This window comes from Mustela nigripes, chromosome 2 (assembly GCF_022355385.1).
Source record: "Mustela nigripes isolate SB6536 chromosome 2, MUSNIG.SB6536, whole genome shotgun sequence".
Lineage (NCBI taxonomy): Eukaryota > Metazoa > Chordata > Mammalia > Carnivora > Mustelidae > Mustela > Mustela nigripes.
The window spans coordinates 3,611,646-3,627,441 of record NC_081558.1 but is presented as its reverse complement, the minus strand read 5'-3'; the positions used below and the strand labels follow the sequence as shown (position 1 = coordinate 3,627,441).

At 61.5% G+C, this 15,796-nt stretch overlaps 1 protein-coding gene across 13 annotated transcripts in view; it reads left to right on the top strand.

Moving 5' to 3' along the window:
• PTPRS (protein tyrosine phosphatase receptor type S) overlaps nucleotides 1–15,796 on the top strand; it is a 92,946-nt gene that overhangs the window by 73,352 nt on the left and 3,798 nt on the right. For 3 of the 13 annotated variants that reach the window (XM_059388742.1, XM_059388729.1, XM_059388730.1), the window contains 19 exons: nucleotides 524–717; nucleotides 870–896; nucleotides 3,127–3,244; nucleotides 4,661–5,266; nucleotides 5,720–5,817; nucleotides 6,407–6,660; nucleotides 7,282–7,375; nucleotides 7,479–7,694; nucleotides 8,196–8,353; nucleotides 8,779–8,790; nucleotides 9,062–9,174; nucleotides 10,763–10,810; nucleotides 11,809–11,906; nucleotides 11,991–12,114; nucleotides 12,668–12,843; nucleotides 12,937–13,056; nucleotides 14,504–14,658; nucleotides 14,733–15,018; nucleotides 15,162–15,340. In XM_059388742.1, coding sequence (XP_059244725.1) covers nucleotides 524–717; nucleotides 870–896; nucleotides 3,127–3,244; nucleotides 4,661–5,266; nucleotides 5,720–5,817; nucleotides 6,407–6,660; nucleotides 7,282–7,375; nucleotides 7,479–7,694; nucleotides 8,196–8,353; nucleotides 8,779–8,790; nucleotides 9,062–9,174; nucleotides 10,763–10,810; nucleotides 11,809–11,906; nucleotides 11,991–12,114; nucleotides 12,668–12,843; nucleotides 12,937–13,056; nucleotides 14,504–14,658; nucleotides 14,733–15,018; nucleotides 15,162–15,340 — 3,076 coding nt within the window. The remainder of the gene's footprint in view (nucleotides 1–523; nucleotides 718–869; nucleotides 897–3,126; nucleotides 3,245–4,660; nucleotides 5,267–5,719; nucleotides 5,818–6,406; nucleotides 6,661–7,281; nucleotides 7,376–7,478; nucleotides 7,695–8,195; nucleotides 8,354–8,778; nucleotides 8,791–9,061; nucleotides 9,175–10,762; nucleotides 10,811–11,808; nucleotides 11,907–11,990; nucleotides 12,115–12,667; nucleotides 12,844–12,936; nucleotides 13,057–14,503; nucleotides 14,659–14,732; nucleotides 15,019–15,161; nucleotides 15,341–15,796) is intronic. The other 10 variants (XM_059388732.1, XM_059388731.1, XM_059388734.1 and 7 more) reach the window with 10 other exon arrangements.

Genomic DNA, 15,796 nt, shown 5'->3' with positions numbered 1-15,796 from the left:
TGGGGTGTGGCTGGATAGGAAGGACCATGATCCTTGGGGCTGGCTGCGTACTGGGGTGCATGGGAGCCTGCAGCTGGACAGCCTGGGTTCCAGCCCGGCCTTTGCTTCTTACTAACGCTGCAGTCAAGGGCCGGACTTACGGGTCCCAGTTTCCCCATCTATAAAATTGGAGTAAGAGCCCCTGCCCAGAAGGGATGCTGTTAGGATGGAGGCAGGTGGGTAACGACCGAGGAACGGGGCGTGCAGGGCTCACTCGTGTCATGTGGCCCTGGGCAGATGTCTTAGGCTCTGGGGGACCTCAGTGGCCCATCTGTAAGTGGGGCACACCATTGGGCCCCCTCCCCACCCCACCTCCGGGCTGTGGGAGCCGTGAAGGAGGGATGCCCTCCCAGCTGGTGGTGAGCGCTCAGACCAGGTTAACCAGCAGCCACTTGGCACCCTGGCATCCGGCAGCAGTGCTGCCCCGGGGCAGGGCCAGGCGCCCCAGTAACGGCCCTGCCCGCCCCTCCCCTGCCCCCGCCAGTGCCCAGCGCGCCGCCGCGGAAGGTGGAGGCGGAGGCGCTCAACGCCACGGCCATCCGCGTGCTGTGGCGCTCGCCCGCGCCCGGCCGGCAGCACGGCCAGATCCGCGGCTACCAGGTCCACTACGTACGCATGGAGGGCGCCGAGGCCCGCGGGCCACCGCGCATCAAGGACATCATGCTGGCTGATGCCCAGGTGGGCGGGGCTCTGGGCGGGGCTCGGGTGGGCGGGGCCTGGGTGGGCGGGGCGGCCCCCAGACCCTGCGCGCCTGCCTTCTCCCTGCTTCTCTCTCTTTGGCCACCTGCTCACCTCCTCCTCTCTCCCCTGCCGCCTCCTCCCACACTCAGTGGGAGACGGACGACACAGCCGAATATGTAAGTAGCACCCCTGCCCGGCCATTGCAGTGTTCTCCCGCGGGCCGTGCAGTGATGTGACACCCCACCCCCCCCCCACACACTCCCCCTGCACGTCTTTTGTAAGAGGATCTTCCCCCCTGGGCCCCAGATGCCTACTGGTAATGTGGAGTGTGTAGCCTCAATTTTCAATCAGGCAGATGGCCCTAGGAGCCCTACTGGGGTCCTGGACTCAGGGTATACGTTAGCCCTCTTACCTGGATGGCCCCTAGACCCACCGGACTCACACAGTGCCCCTCCTGCACAGCGCCCAGCCTTGCTCCTGCCGTGGTTTTTCACCGCCACACCTTTGCTCAAGCTTTTTCTGCAGCCCTGCCTCACCCCTGCACCCCACCGCCTCCCCTGCTGGACCTAGGGCTGGCAGATCCAAAGTGGGGGCCAGTTTCCAACCCAGCCAGACTCTTTTGTCACCTGGCTCAGCCTTCTCTGACCTCCGGGTTTCTCTATCTGGCCAAAGCATCTGCTTCATTGCGGCCCTTGGGTGGTGAGAGGGTCAGTGGGCCCCGGCAGGGTGGGGAGGGGAGAGGCCCGCAGGACACAGTCTTCTGAAAGCCCCAGGTCTCGTGTTAAATTGACACCAGCCGCCCCCTCGCCACGCCCAGAGGCTTTGCCTCTTCCCTACCCCTAGGCCGGCCGAGGGGTGAGTTCCCTCCAAGGAGGGGTGAGTTCCCTCCAAGGCCTCCACCTCAGCCCCTCCCATCCACCAAGACCCTGGGAGGGATGAATGTGAGGCCCAGGGGCGGGAGACCCTCTCTTCATCCATCCCTGTCCCCCTCCACATGCACCTGACCTGGGGCCACCCGCCCCCTACACCCAGGCATGCTAGACCGTGTTTGTGGGTGTGCATGCGTGGGGACGTGGACACACGTATGACTGTGAGGGTATGTGTGCAAGGTCAGGCGGCAGCTCGAACGTTTGCAGGACAAGCCATAATTTCCTGAGCAGTGACCAGGACAGACCTGAGCCCGCCCTCCTGGGGGTCCCAGTCCAGTGTGGGAGAGGACGGCCCACTGTAACAAGACACAAATACACTTGGCCCTTGGACACAACGGGTTTGAGCTGCGGAGGTCCACTTACCGGCCAGTTTGTTTTTGAGAAACGCAGTACAGTGTGACCTCCTCTTTGTCCTTTAGCTGCTTTAGCGTAAGAATACGGTATCTGATACGTATAATGCGCAAATGATGTTTTCGTCAGTTACATTTATCTATAAGGCTTCTGCGCAACAGGAAGGTAATAGTAGCTGAATTCAGGGGGTGGGGTCGGGGGGCAGTCAGAAGTGCCATGCAGATTTTATGCTGCACGGGGGTCAGCACCCCTATCCCCACGTTGTCCAAGGTCAACTGTCTGTGTCTAGTGATGGCTCCGGTGGGGGCAGGGTCTAGAGGGGCTGCAAAGATTTACTGATGGCACTCTCTGGGCTTGGGGGGTGGGCAGTCCCGATCTGTAGCTTATCACCTGTAGCTTCCTGCTGCAGACACGAGACAGAATCACCCCGAGGGCCTTGATGGTAGCGAAATGTAGTAAGACAAGGAGAGGGTGGGTTTTGAGTATTCACTACTTTTGTTCTTATGTACGTAAGTTACTTTCTGATAATGGCTGTGTTTAATTCGGGCTTACAAAATTCCTGAGAATGTAACAATTGGCTCTCGTGGCCTGATGGTGCCTCTCCAGCGCACGAGTGGGTGTCGTGGAGGCAGCGGGCACAGCCCAGGCAAAGGCCCTAGGGTGGGCGCAAGCCTGGCATCCCGGAGGAGTGAGGACGCCCAGTGGCTGGAGCAGGGGGAGTGGGGGGGAGTGGGGGCAGTGGGAGGAGGCCGGGACAGGCAGTGAAGGATTTGGGCTTTTACCCCTATGGGAGGTGGGAGCCCTGGAGGGCTATGGGCGTAGGAGGGCAGGTCGTGACTGTGGTGCTCACAGGCGCCCTCTTGTGGCCGGTGCAGGGAGGACAGCCTGGGGGCAAAGGCGGTGGGGAGAGCGCTGGTCCGGGTGGAAGATGTTGGGGTATCAGGCTGCGTGTGCCCAATTTCGCATGGACGTGCTGTGTGTTGGGGTCTGTGCATGAGCTCGGATGCACGCCTCCACCCGCAGACTAGGCCCCACATCCGCCTTGCTTGACCCCAGCCCGGAAAGGGGGGTGGGCAGGGCCGGTCTCAAGCCCGGTGGCACGGCTGACCGCCACCCCTGCCCGCAGGAGATGGTCATCACAAACCTGCAGCCAGAGACCGCCTACTCCATCACCGTAGCCGCCTACACCATGAAAGGCGACGGTGCTCGCAGCAAACCCAAGGTGGTTGTGACCAAGGGAGCAGGTGAGAGAGCCCTCCAACCCCCACCATGGCCCTGTTGCCCCCTAGAGCACCCCATGGTGTTCTTGAGCTCACGCAGGGAGAGAGCACTGGGCAGCGAGCCAGTGAGAGCAGAGACACGGGGGCAGCTCAGGAGGCCGGCCAGCCCCACCTTCTCCTCCTCACTGGCTTCCCCGCCTGCTTAGCTGCAGCCGGGTGGGAACCACAGCCAGGCCTCTGTCCCATTCCGGCTTCACCAGGGCTGTTCCTTCCGCCTGGAGACCCTTCCCCGGCCTGCCCCCTGCCCACAGACTCGGTCCAGTGCTCCCTGTGGGCATCCTGGCGCCCCCCTCGCCCCCGCCTTCCCTCATCACAACTCTGATCACCCTGGGTAGGTTGTGCGGAGGTCGTGTGCCATCACCCACACTGCACCGTGAAACCTCTTCTCTTAGCGGCACTGCCTCAGTTTCCCTTTCTGGCCCCACCAGGCCCCTACCATCACTCCCAAGGGACTATTTTTTTTCCTCCAGCCAACGTTGAGGAGGAGAAGGTGAGGTTGCCGTGAAAATGTAAGGGGAGGAGGTTGTGGGCAGATGGCACAGCCCAGGCCAAGGTGTGGCGTAGGCAACAGTTTGTTGTGTTTCAGGAATGCTAGGCTCCAGGCCCTCCACCTCACATCCTGCACCCACCCCTTCGCCAGGGCCCCTCCCTCAGCCCACAGAGCCCGACATTCCTGGCTAGCTGGACACAGCCCCTCCCCATGCCGCCGCCGGTCCGTGTCCATGCTGTTCCCTCCATCTGCCTAGTCTCTATCCTGCGGTATCCAGCATACGCATTACCTCCTTCAAGAAGCCTCCCCTGATTGTGCATCTTCTGTCAGGGATCTTGCATTACAGCTGTGTTTGTCAAGCAGACCCACTGCATGTTCTGTCTGAAAGGTCCTGATAAGTCCTGCAGGAGGAGAAGACTGGTTTTATTTGTAGACCTTCTCTCCTGCCAGACTTATGAGAACCTTGGCACATTGATTATTACCGAGACCGTGAGAACCATGGGGCAAGGGCAAGGTTTTGAAACGTTCCTGTGTCCCATGAGTATTTAATCATATGCTGGCGGGAGGCAGGGGGCACATCAGTGAGGCAGGAGCTGAGTGACTTTTGAACGAGAAGAGGTAAACATACACGGGCCTGCTCTGGCATCTGGAGACGTTTTCCTTCGTTGGGTTCTGAGCCCCCGGCCGCCTCACTGTTCTTTCCACTTAACCCAGCTCAGTGCCACCGCAGGGCCTTTGCATAGGCCGTTCCCTTGCCTGGAACAGAGCGGGGCCTCCCTGAGACCCCTTTTAAAACTTGCAGCCCTGCCCCTTGCTTCATGACTTCTAGACTTCCTGACTCTGACGGGCCACATGGCCCTGACATGCCCCCTGTCTCCCCGTCCCTGCAGTGCTGGGCCGCCCCACCCTGTCGGTGCAGCAGACCCCCGAGGGCAGCCTGCTGGCACACTGGGAGCCCCCAGCCGGCACCGCCGAGGACCAGGTGCTGGGCTACCGCCTGCAGTTCGGCCGTGAGGACTCGCCCCTGGCCACGCTGGAGTTCCCACCCACTGAGGACCACTATACGGCGTTGGGTGTGCATAAGGGGGCCACGTATGTGTTTCGGCTGGCGGCCCGGAGCCGAGGAGGCCTGGGCGAGGAGGCGGCCGAGGTCCTGAGCATCCCCGAGGACACTCCCCGCGGCCACCCACAGATCCTCGAGGCAGCTGGGAACGCCTCCACGGGCACTGTCTTGCTCCGCTGGCTGCCGCCCGTGCCCGCCGAGCGCAGCGGGACCATAATCAAGTACACGGTGGCCGTGCGGGAGGCCGGAGCCCTGGGCCCCGCCCGAGAGACTGAGCTGCCGGCCGCGGCCGAGCCGGGCGCCGAGAACGTGCTCACGCTGCGGGGCCTCAAGCCCGACACGGCGTATGACCTCCAAGTGCGGGCCCACACGCGCCAGGGCCCCGGCCCCTACAGCCCCCCCGTCCGCTACCGGACATTCCTGCGGGACCAAGGTAGGCGCGCGGCGATCCCCGCACCAGAGCCGGACCGGGCCTCGTGCCCACCCCCACCCCAGCCCCCTCCCTCTCCCCCACCCAGGTAAGTGATCACTTTTCTGCTTCCTTGTGGACACTCGAGGCGAGTCCGGACCCCGAGGCTCCGGCGTTGGCAAAGGTGGGACGTGCCTAGGTGGCACCGCCGCCCCCCCCGGCCCCCCCCCCCCCGCACCCTCCCTCTCCCCCTCCTGCTCCGTCTTCTCTCTGCAGCAGCGCCGTCTCCCCCCTCCCCGGCAGGGACTTGGGACAGGGCCAGGCAGGGCCAGGCAGTAAGGCTGTGGGCACAGGCACAGCGGATGACAGGGAGCGCCTGGGCCGCCCCCCCACCCCACCCCACCGGCCCACCCCGCCCTCCCGCCTGCACTCACGGGGCCTCTCTTCTCTCTCCCACTCGGCCGCTGCCTGGCACAGTCTCACCCAAGAACTTCAAGGTGAAGATGATCATGAAGACGTCCGTTCTGCTCAGCTGGGAGTTTCCCGACAACTACAACTCACCCACACCCTACAAGGTGCAGACCACCCGCCGCCCCCAGCCCCGGGAGCAGGCGGGCCAGGTTAAGGGCTGGGACTTGACCAGGGTTGGGATTCAGCTGGACTCAGGGCTGAGTGGGATCAGGGCTCAGCTGAGACTGAGACTCAGTCTGTGGTCAAGACTTAACCTGGGATTGAGGCTCAGTTTGGGTCAGGGCTCAGTTTGCGATTAGGGCTGAATAAGGATTGGGGCTCATTCGAGGTTGGTTGGCAGTCGGGTGCAGGCTCAACTGGGATTGAGGATCTGCCTTGCAGGCGATATAGCCTAGGATCCAGGCTCAGTCTGAGGTCAGAGCTCAGTCCGGGTTGGGACTCAAGTCTGTGATTAGGGCTCAGTTAGAGTTGGGACTCAGCCGGGATTGAGGATCTGCTTAGGGTCATGAGTTAGCCTACGGTTGAGGCTTATTCTGGAATTACGTTTTAGTCAACACTGGGCTTAGAACCGGGGCTGGGGCTCCTTTGGGGATCACAGATCTGTGGGGTTGAGGCGGAGCCTGGGATCAAGGCTCAGTCAGGGCCGGGGGCTCAGCACAGACCCCCCCGCACTGAGCCGGCCCTGGCCCACAGATCCAGTACAATGGGCTCACACTGGACGTGGACGGCCGCACCACCAAAAAGCTCATCACGCACCTCAAGCCCAACACCTTCTACAACTTTGTGTTGACCAACCGTGGCAGCAGCCTGGGTGGCCTTCAGCAGACCGTCACGGCCTGGACCGCCTTTAACCTGCTCAGTGCCAAGCCCAGCGTGGCCCCCAAGCCCGACTCCGATGGCTTCATCATGGTGTACCTGCCCGACGGCCAGAGCCCCGTGCCTGTCCAGTATGATCACAACTGCCCACTACCCCCAAGGATTCCTCACCCCCTCATTAGCCAGCTTTGTGACTGGGCCGAGCCACCTGCCCTGACACGTGGGTCATGTCAGCCCCAGCCCGTGTGGTTGCCCAGAGGCATTTCATGAGCACTGTCGCTACATGTGGCCTATGTCTTCTCCTCCATCATTCCTGATAGTTCTGTGTGCCTGACCTTCGGCTTCTGGTTTCCCAGATTGGTGGGGAGACAGAACTGCGAAGCAGACACTTTCAGACCCATGGTGTGTTAGAGACACCAGGGTTGAGAGTCCCCAGTGGAGAGACGAGGACTCTGCCTGGGGAGCAGAGAAGAATTAAGGATTATGAGAAGATGTGGGTATGGAAGCTGGGGCTTTGAAGGATGTGTAGGAGTTCAAGAGCTAGAATTGGGGTAGACTCCCTGAAGCAGAAGGAACCACATACTCAAAAACCTGGAGGCTTGAATGAGGAACTATATAGTCCTGTGTGGCTGGGGTTCTAGGGGCATAGAAGCAGAAGGGAAGATTCGGAGCGCAGGGACTCCCCACCCCCCGCCCCCCACCGCCAGAAGGCATTCATCGGACTTGGCCCCCGACCCTTCGTCTCCTTACAGGAACTACTTCATTGTGATGGTGCCGCTGCGCAAGTCTCGTGGTGGCCAGTTCCTGACCCCTCTGGGGAGCCCAGAAGACATGGATCTGGAGGAGGTGAGGTGGGGCTCGGACCTGCCAGGCCCAGGCCTGTCCTGACCTCTGGAAGCCCTGTTGCTGCTGGCCGGCCTCTGAGCACCCCACACCCCTGTTCCCACAGCTCATCCAGGACATCGCGCGGCTGCAGAGGCGCAGCCTGAGGCACTCGCGCCAGCTGGATGCGCCGCGCCCCTACATTGCTGCCCGTTTCTCGATGCTGCCGCCCACATTCCACCCTGGGGACCAGAAGCAGTACGGCGGCTTCGACAACAGGGGCTTGGAGCCCGGCCACCGATATGTCCTCTTTGTGCTTGCCGTGCTGCAGAAGAGCGAGCCTGTGAGTCGCAGACGGTGTCTGCCCACTCCAGCCCCGGCCCCCGAGTGCACAGGCCCCGACGTGGCCTCAGCCCCCAGGGCCCCGACCTCAGACCTAGACACAGGCCCTTCCGGCTTCCCATAACCAGGGCTGGGCGGAGGGAAGGACTTGAGGTTGGGGGTACTCCAAGGGGAAGGCTTTTTAGAGGAAGGGACTTGGGACCTAGGCCTCCGGTGGCTGTGTAGGAGTTCCACCAAGACAAGATGTCGTCAGGATTTGCACACGTTGGAGGGAGGTCTGGAGGGGCACGAGCAACGAGAAGGACTTCGGAGTGGCTGAGGCCAAGGGAGGCGATGGGGAGAGCAGAGATTGGCAAAGGGCCAGGCCAGGGGTCAGGGTTCTTAGGAAGCATCGGAGGAGGGTTTGGAGTCGGGGAGGGACGTAGGTTTGTTGGAAGAAGACCACTCTGACCACCGGGTAAGACAGACCCTGATGGAGGCCCCTCCTGCCCTGGTCCCACAGACGTTTGCGGCCAGCCCCTTCTCAGATCCCTTCCAGCTGGATAACCCGGACCCGCAGCCCATCGTGGACGGCGAGGAGGGGCTCATCTGGGTGATCGGGCCCGTGCTAGCCGTGGTCTTCATCATCTGCATCGTCATTGCCATCCTGCTCTACAAGAAGTGAGCCCTTTTGCACTCCCCCACTGGGCAGGAGGGAGGGCTCCCTGCAAGAGGAAGGAGAATCTGCAAGGTCTGGGGAAGGCCAGTCACACGGAGTGATCACAGAGGTCCTCCGCCATACGGCTAGAAAACCCTGGCTCAGAGAGGTTAAGGCACTGGATCAAAGTCACACAGCCTGGGTTCAGACCAGGCCAGTGACTTGATTCCTGCCAGGCCTCGCGGGACGTGTCTCGCCTTAGAAAGGGAAGGCTGAGCCGTCCCTTGTCATGGTGGGGCCCCAAGCAGGAAGGATGCACCCCGTGTTCCAGAGGAGCCCAAGGCTCTGGGAGGTTAGGAAAGCCGCCCACCATCACAGAACAGGTGCTTGGTAGCCCTCACCTGTCTTCTTTTCCCTCCTTCCAATCCGTGTCTGCTTTCGGGAGCAGCAAGCCCGACAGGTAAGGACCGAGCCCCGTCCTTGGGAGGCCTTGGGCAAGAGACCAAGGAGGGGGATCTGGGTGGTGCTGTGTCCGTGAGGCGAGGGGGGGTGCCGGCAGGCTGCAGGCGCGTCCACGTGCCGTCCTGGGGACCCCAGCTGTGCATGTACGCGGCCCCCTGCCCGCCGGCCGGGTCGCGCGCTCCTGGTACCGGACGTTCCCGCGAATTCGCGTGCGTTTGGGGGCATGTGCCGGTCGGTGTTCAGGGAGTCTTCTGCTTGCTCCCACAAAGTAAACGCAAGGACTCAGAGCCCCGCACCAAATGCCTCCTGAACAACGCCGACCTGGCCCCCCACCACCCCAAGGACCCTGTGGAAATGAGACGCATTAACTTCCAGACGCCAGGTACGTGCGTGGGCTAGGTGCCAGGATCCACACTGCCGGGGGGAGGTAGCGTGACAGACGACGGAGTGGGCCCCTCGGCAGAGCCCCTTCCGCGGAGCCCCTTCGGCCCCCGGACGAGCGGTTTGGCGCAGCGAGATGCCCGCTTCCCAGATCCTGAGTGGATCCGGGCTTGGGGGTTTCAGGGACGGGGTCTGGTCATGACCAAATGTGGCTTTTGCAAAGCTGCGTTCCATTGGTGGTTGGGGTTGTCTCTGGGAGCAGAAAGGGCCCCTCAAAAACTAAATGGGCTCAAGAACTGTCCTTTCTTCTGATGGAAAGAGCTTTGCTTCTGGCTCCCAATTCTGGTCTTAGGGACACTCGGGTGGGCGTTTGGGTTTTTCCTTGGCCTTTGTCCACGCTCCTGTGGGATGTCCCCCTGGCGAGGTACAGAGATTGTGCCTCCCGTGTGCCCTGCACGTCTCTCGTCCACAGATGCTCATGCTCTCCTGGCTCTCCACAGTTCCCTGTGGAGTCACACGGGTCTGCTCAGGTCACCTGCCCTGCCTGGAGGGAGAACTGAATGAACCAGGGTCTTGTCCTTGATCATCCTCTGTACTGTGATCCCCACACATTCTCATCCTTTTCCTCTTAACAGGCTCATGCCAACTGCTTCTAACCAAATAAGGAGATTTCCATTTAACTGATGGCTGCTGTTCTCCTTATGAGGTCACAGCATGGTTACATCTGTCCCTCCCCCTGCACCCAGTCTCTACTTCTTGTCTCTGAGCTTCCTGTCTATTTTCTGTCTCATAACTGTTTCAAACCAGAGATTTTAAACATTTGTGTTACTGATGGCTGCAGTCCTCCTCAAGGGCTCATGCATGACCTCACATGCTGTTCTTAATATACTCCTTTCTCTTTTCTGCTGTTAAACTGTCTCACATCAGTTCTGTTGTTATTCAAAGGAGGATTTTGATCACTTATATTTAATTGATGGCTACTGTCGCTTCTCTGCCTTCTGCCTAAGATCAAGTGTAACTGATGGCTGCAGTCTGCCATAAGGGATCACAAAAGGTCCCATGTGGCACCCCTCATGTACTCCTTTCTCTCTTCTGTCTCTGGACTAGGTCATGTCAGTTCTATTTCCATCCAAGTGAGGATTTTTAACACCCATATTTAACTGATAGTTGCTGTCCTTCTTAAAGCTCATGGCATGGGCCCATAGGCCCTTCCCCCGCCCCCAAGTTTCACCCTCACCATCCTGCACCTTATCTGAAATCTCCTCAGCTGACCCCAGCAGGGGACCTAAGGCCAGGTTGGTCAGGGGGGTTGGGGGCAGACATGTTGACAAAAGGCCGAGAGCTTTGGGATCTTTCCGAAGTCCCGGTTGAGAACCAGGACTGGCTGCAGTCTGGTCGGAGCGACTCCCAGCAGCTCCCGCAGGTCCTGGGTGCCGGGGAGGGGGGCGGCGCCGGGCAGCGTGTGTCCCCTGTTGAAGTCGCTCTGCCCTTTGTCTGTGGCCCGGCCATTGTGCGTGCCTCCAGCGGGGGATGGGGGAGGCGGGGGCCCCCGTGTGTTTTCATTTATTTATTGTTTGCTGTTTCTGCAGATTCGGGCCTCAGCAGCCCCCTCAGGGATCCGGGGTTTCACTTTGAAAGTTAGTTCCTGTGTCTCTCTGTTCTCGGCTTCCTTTCGCGCCCCACCCCCACACTCCCTGTTTGTTTCCATCTTTGGTTCTCCCTCCCGCCTCCTGATCTCTGTCCACCTGTCCTGCACTGGCTTCTCCAGGGAGTCGGGGGTCTGGTCTGTTGGGCCCTTAGGTCGCTGGTCGTGACTGCGTGTAGGTGGGGGTGTGCGGCAGGACCCCAGCTTTACTCCTCAGCGAAGGGCTTTTGGAGAGCACCCGGGGAGGGGGGGCGGGGCTGGGGATTCTGGTGTTTACCAGCCGGCCTGGCTGGGTTGTACCTCTGGGCCGGCACGTAGCTCAGCCCGCCAGACCCCAGGAGCGGAGGCCAGTTTTGCAGACCCAGACACTGGGGAGAATGAGCCGAGCCCATCCCCCTACCGTCCCATGCACCAGACGGGGAAAGGAGCCCTCAGAGGCCTCAGAGGTCAGGGGCTCCCTGCACCTGCCCCATGCAGGCACACAGAGAGATGGGGACCCCCTGCCCAGTGCACACCGTCTCCCCTCCCCAGTGCCTTAGCGCTCCCTGGCAGCAGACCTCACAGTCATTCTGATCCCAGAGAGGCAGACAGGGGTGTCCATCTCCAGCCCGTGCCCTGGGGAGTGAGGTTTCCAGAGGCCCAGCCAGCTGCGTCTGCTTCTCCATTTCTCTGTCACTTGCCCGGTTCTTGCCACGAGGCACAAGGAGCTTGGAATCTTCCGGGGCGACCCTTCCCCTGCATCTGCAGCTGGGTTGTCGGGCTCAGCTGGGAGCTGCTCCTTGAACGCCCCAACCGCAGGCAGACAGCCCCGCAGGCCTGGGCTCCCGGCCCCAGCGTGGGCCATCCTGAACCCTTCCCTCCCCCGCCACTTGCTCTAACCACAGCGCGTCCATCACAGACTCACACTGTAGAGTGTCCCCGCCCCCCGACCCTGAGGCTGGCCGCCTCGTGACCGGCCCGCACCGCGGGGTCTGCTTTCCCCCCTCGCAGGCATGCTCAGCCACCCCCCGATCCCCATCGCAGACATGGCCGAGCACACGGAGCGCCTCAAGGCCAACGACAGCCTCAAACTCTCCCAGGAGTACGAGGTGAGCCGGCGCCCCCGCCTCCCGCCCCCACCCGGCCCCCCAGTGCCGCACCCTGATGCCTCCCCCACTCACCTTCCCCTGCAGTCCATCGACCCCGGCCAGCAGTTCACGTGGGAGCATTCCAACCTGGAAGTGAACAAGCCCAAGAACCGCTACGCCAACGTCATCGCGTACGACCATTCCCGCGTCATCCTCCAGCCCATCGAAGGTAGCAGCCCGGGCCCCCTTCCGCCCTTGCCCGTGTCAGGGACAGCATGCGGACACTGGGCCTCCACGTGGCCACGTGGACGAACACGGGCACAGATTAGGGAAACTGAGGCCTGATGCTGGCCGCAGGCCTGGTCCAACTCCAGCCAGAAGCTCCTGGGAGTTTTTGGAATGTAGTTAACTGATGGCTGCTGTCCGTAAGCTGTTTCCATCTGTCCCTCTGCATCAGCAGTTCTCAGTGCCCAGGGAACGTTTGGAAGGTCCGAGGACATTTCTGTGTTCACGTTCCGGGGGAGAGGAAGCTAGTGGCATCTAAAGGTCTGAGAGGCGGCTCAGACCCTGCCGTGCACAGGACAGTCCGCCCCCCAGAGAACAGTCTGGCCCCCAGGACAGTAGGGTGGAGGTGGAGAAACCTCCACATTTGGGCTGCACGGTTCCTTGGGGGACAGCTTGGGGCGGTCCAGGAGGGCTCCCAGGAGGTGGTAGGCCAGACGGAATCCGTGTAGGAGACCGCAGGACCCCCCTCTGATCTCTGGCTTCTGCCCCGGCTGTAGGCATCGTGGGCAGCGATTACATCAACGCCAACTACGTGGACGGCTACCGGCGGCAGAACGCGTACATCGCCACGCAGGGGCCGCTGCCGGAGACCTTCGGCGACTTCTGGCGTATGGTGTGGGAACAGCGTTCAGCGACCATCGTCATGATGACACGGCTAGAGGAGAAATCACGGGTGGGGCCCGGACCCTGCAGCCCCAGTGCCCCCGGCCAGCGCCCCCCGGCCAGCGCGAGCCCGCGCTCACCTCCATTCTCTCGCCTTCTGCAGATCAAATGCGATCAGTACTGGCCCAACAGGGGCACAGAGACCTACGGTTTCATCCAGGTCACGCTGCTGGACACCATCGAGCTGGCCACGTTCTGTGTCCGGACATTCTCTTTGCACAAGGTAGAGCCCAGGCTAGGCCTGGTGCCTGGGAGGGGGTGATGGAGGTGGGGAAGAGATAGTCAGAAGGCTCCAGCTTCTGTCCCGGGAGCTCCCATCAGACAGAGAAAAGCAAGCGTGTGGGCCCTGGCTGACCACATTCTTTCGAAGCCTGTCGCATAGATGGGGAAGGTGAGACTCAGAGGAGGGACTTGCTGTGCCAAGCCACAGTAGGAGGACAAAACCAGCAGAACCCAACATAGCAGTGAGCCTGTCGTCCCCTTGCCATCAGTTATGTCCCCAGGCCTTCCCTCCCTGCTTGCCCTCTGGCCTCACCGAGCCAAGGCCCATGGTGGGTAGGAGACAAAGCTAGAGAGTCCCTGCTAGCCTGGGCAGTCAGGCCTGGGGCAGAGGGAATTTTAGACATGCATTTAACTGATGGTTCCTGTCAGTTACATGGTTCCATGTGTCTTCTACTTCACTGGTTCTCAACTGTGAGGCTGTTTGCTCTCTGGAGGACATTTTTTCATTGTTATTATGGGGCAGAGAGGACAGCTGACACCACAATGTTCCCCAGACTCCAGCCAGGTCCTCTGTCAACAGTAAGCACTCACTGTGCGTCAGGCCCTGATTTGGGCACCAAGACACAGCAAAGACCAAGACAGACAAAATGTCTTGCCCTTTTAGAGCTTAGTCTGGTTGACAAGGCATTGACAGTAACATGTAAAATGACAAATCTTATATGTAGAAAGGGGGAAAAAAAGTCTGTGTCAGGGGACCTGGAGATGATGAGGAAAGGAGCCATGAGATCCGGGGAAAGAATATTCTGGCAGAGGCTCAGCCTGTACAAAGGTCCTGGGGCAGGACCATGCCTGGCATGATGGAGAAACAATGAGGCAGCCTGTGTTATGGTTGTAGCAGAATGTATGAGGGGGAGAGAGGAGGAGGGGAGGGTCTCTGTGAGGACTTGGGCTTTAACCCTCAGGTGGATGGGTTAACTCAGGGTGGGGTTCTCAGGTGGATGTTGCGGGGGTGGGGCAAATGTGACTTCAGGTGCTCACCGGCGCCCCCTGGTGGCCACTGTGGGGGAGGGCGGACTGTTCGGGCAAGAGCTAGAGGAGGGGGTCCAGGGCAGAGGGGTCTGGACCAGGAAGGGCGCCACGGAGTGGGTGAGAAGCAGGCGGGTTTGGGACAGAGGGAGGCCTAGCCAGTTGGATGTGGGAGGGCCAGTGAGTCAAGGGGGACTCCTGGGTTCTGGCCAGAACCCCTGGTGGGATGGAGCCACCCCCAGCTGAGATGGGGGTGGATTTGGGGAGAAAGTCGGGCATGATGTTGGCTATGCTGGGACACATCGGTGGGGTCCTCCCCCCCACCAGTACATGAGGCACCTGGGCCCCCCGGGTGTGAATTTGGCGTCCTCTGTCCGCGCACGGAGGGCTGCTGTGACCGCGGTGTCCCTGTGGCCCCCCAGAACGGCTCCAGCGAGAAACGGGAGGTCCGCCAGTTCCAGTTCACGGCATGGCCCGACCACGGGGTGCCCGAGTACCCGACGCCGTTCCTGGCTTTCCTGCGGAGGGTGAAGACCTGTAACCCGCCGGACGCGGGCCCCGTGGTCGTGCACTGCAGGTACCGCTGGCCGCCCCCCGCTCCCGCCCCGGGGCCTCCCGCGGGGGCCCTGACCGCCGTGCCCGTCCCCGCAGTGCCGGCGTGGGCCGCACCGGCTGCTTCATCGTCATCGACGCCATGCTGGAGCGGATCAAGCCCGAGAAGACGGTGGACGTGTACGGCCACGTGACGCTCATGCGCTCGCAGCGCAACTACATGGTGCAGACGGAGGACCAGTACAGCTTCATCCACGAGGCCCTGCTGGAGGCCGTGGGCTGCGGCAACACGGAGGTGCCGGCCCGCAGCCTCTACGCCTACATCCAGAAGCTGGCGCAGGTGGAGCCCGGCGAGCACGTCACCGGCATGGAGCTCGAGTTCAAGGTGAGAGGGGCGGGGTGGGGCGGGGCCTCGGCAGGGGCGGGGCTGTCTCGTCCCCGCCCCACACTCCACCCTAGCGCTGCTGCTGGGAAAACACGCAGCCCCAGCGTGCTGCTGGTGACCCCTGCCCTCCGCCGTCCCCACAGCGCCTGGCCAACTCCAAAGCCCACACGTCCCGCTTCATCAGTGCCAATCTGCCTTGTAACAAGTTCAAGAACCGCCTGGTGAACATCATGCCCTACGAGAGCACGCGGGTCTGTCTGCAGCCCATCCGCGGGGTGGAGGGCTCCGACTACATCAACGCCAGCTTCATCGACGGCTACAGGTGCCTGCGCTCTGCCCCCTCCGCCCAGGGGTCTCCAGCTCCACGTGGGAGACGGAGCTGGACACCCTGCTGGCCTCCGCGGGGTCGCGGCTGAGGGGGAGGAAGCCTGGAGCTGTGTATTTAAGGGATGGCTGCTGTCTGTGATGTGGTTCTTTGTGTCCTTTGTACAGCGGTGGTTCTCGGTCTGGGCAGTTCTGCCACCCAAGGGAAATGGGGCTGTGTCTGGTGACATTTTGTTAGTCATAACAGGAGGGGGGGCGGGGGGAGGCCGGGGCGCTACTCAGCACCCCACAGTGCCCATCCCAGAGAATGATCCTGAATGTCGGTGCCAAGGTTGAGAATTCCTGGCTAAGGGACGGTGTTGGAGAAGGTCCTGCGGGCACAGAGGCTGCAGGGTGACCGAAATCCTAGCACATTCAGACTCCTGGAAGGAGTTGGCTGGTCCTCCAGGGAGTG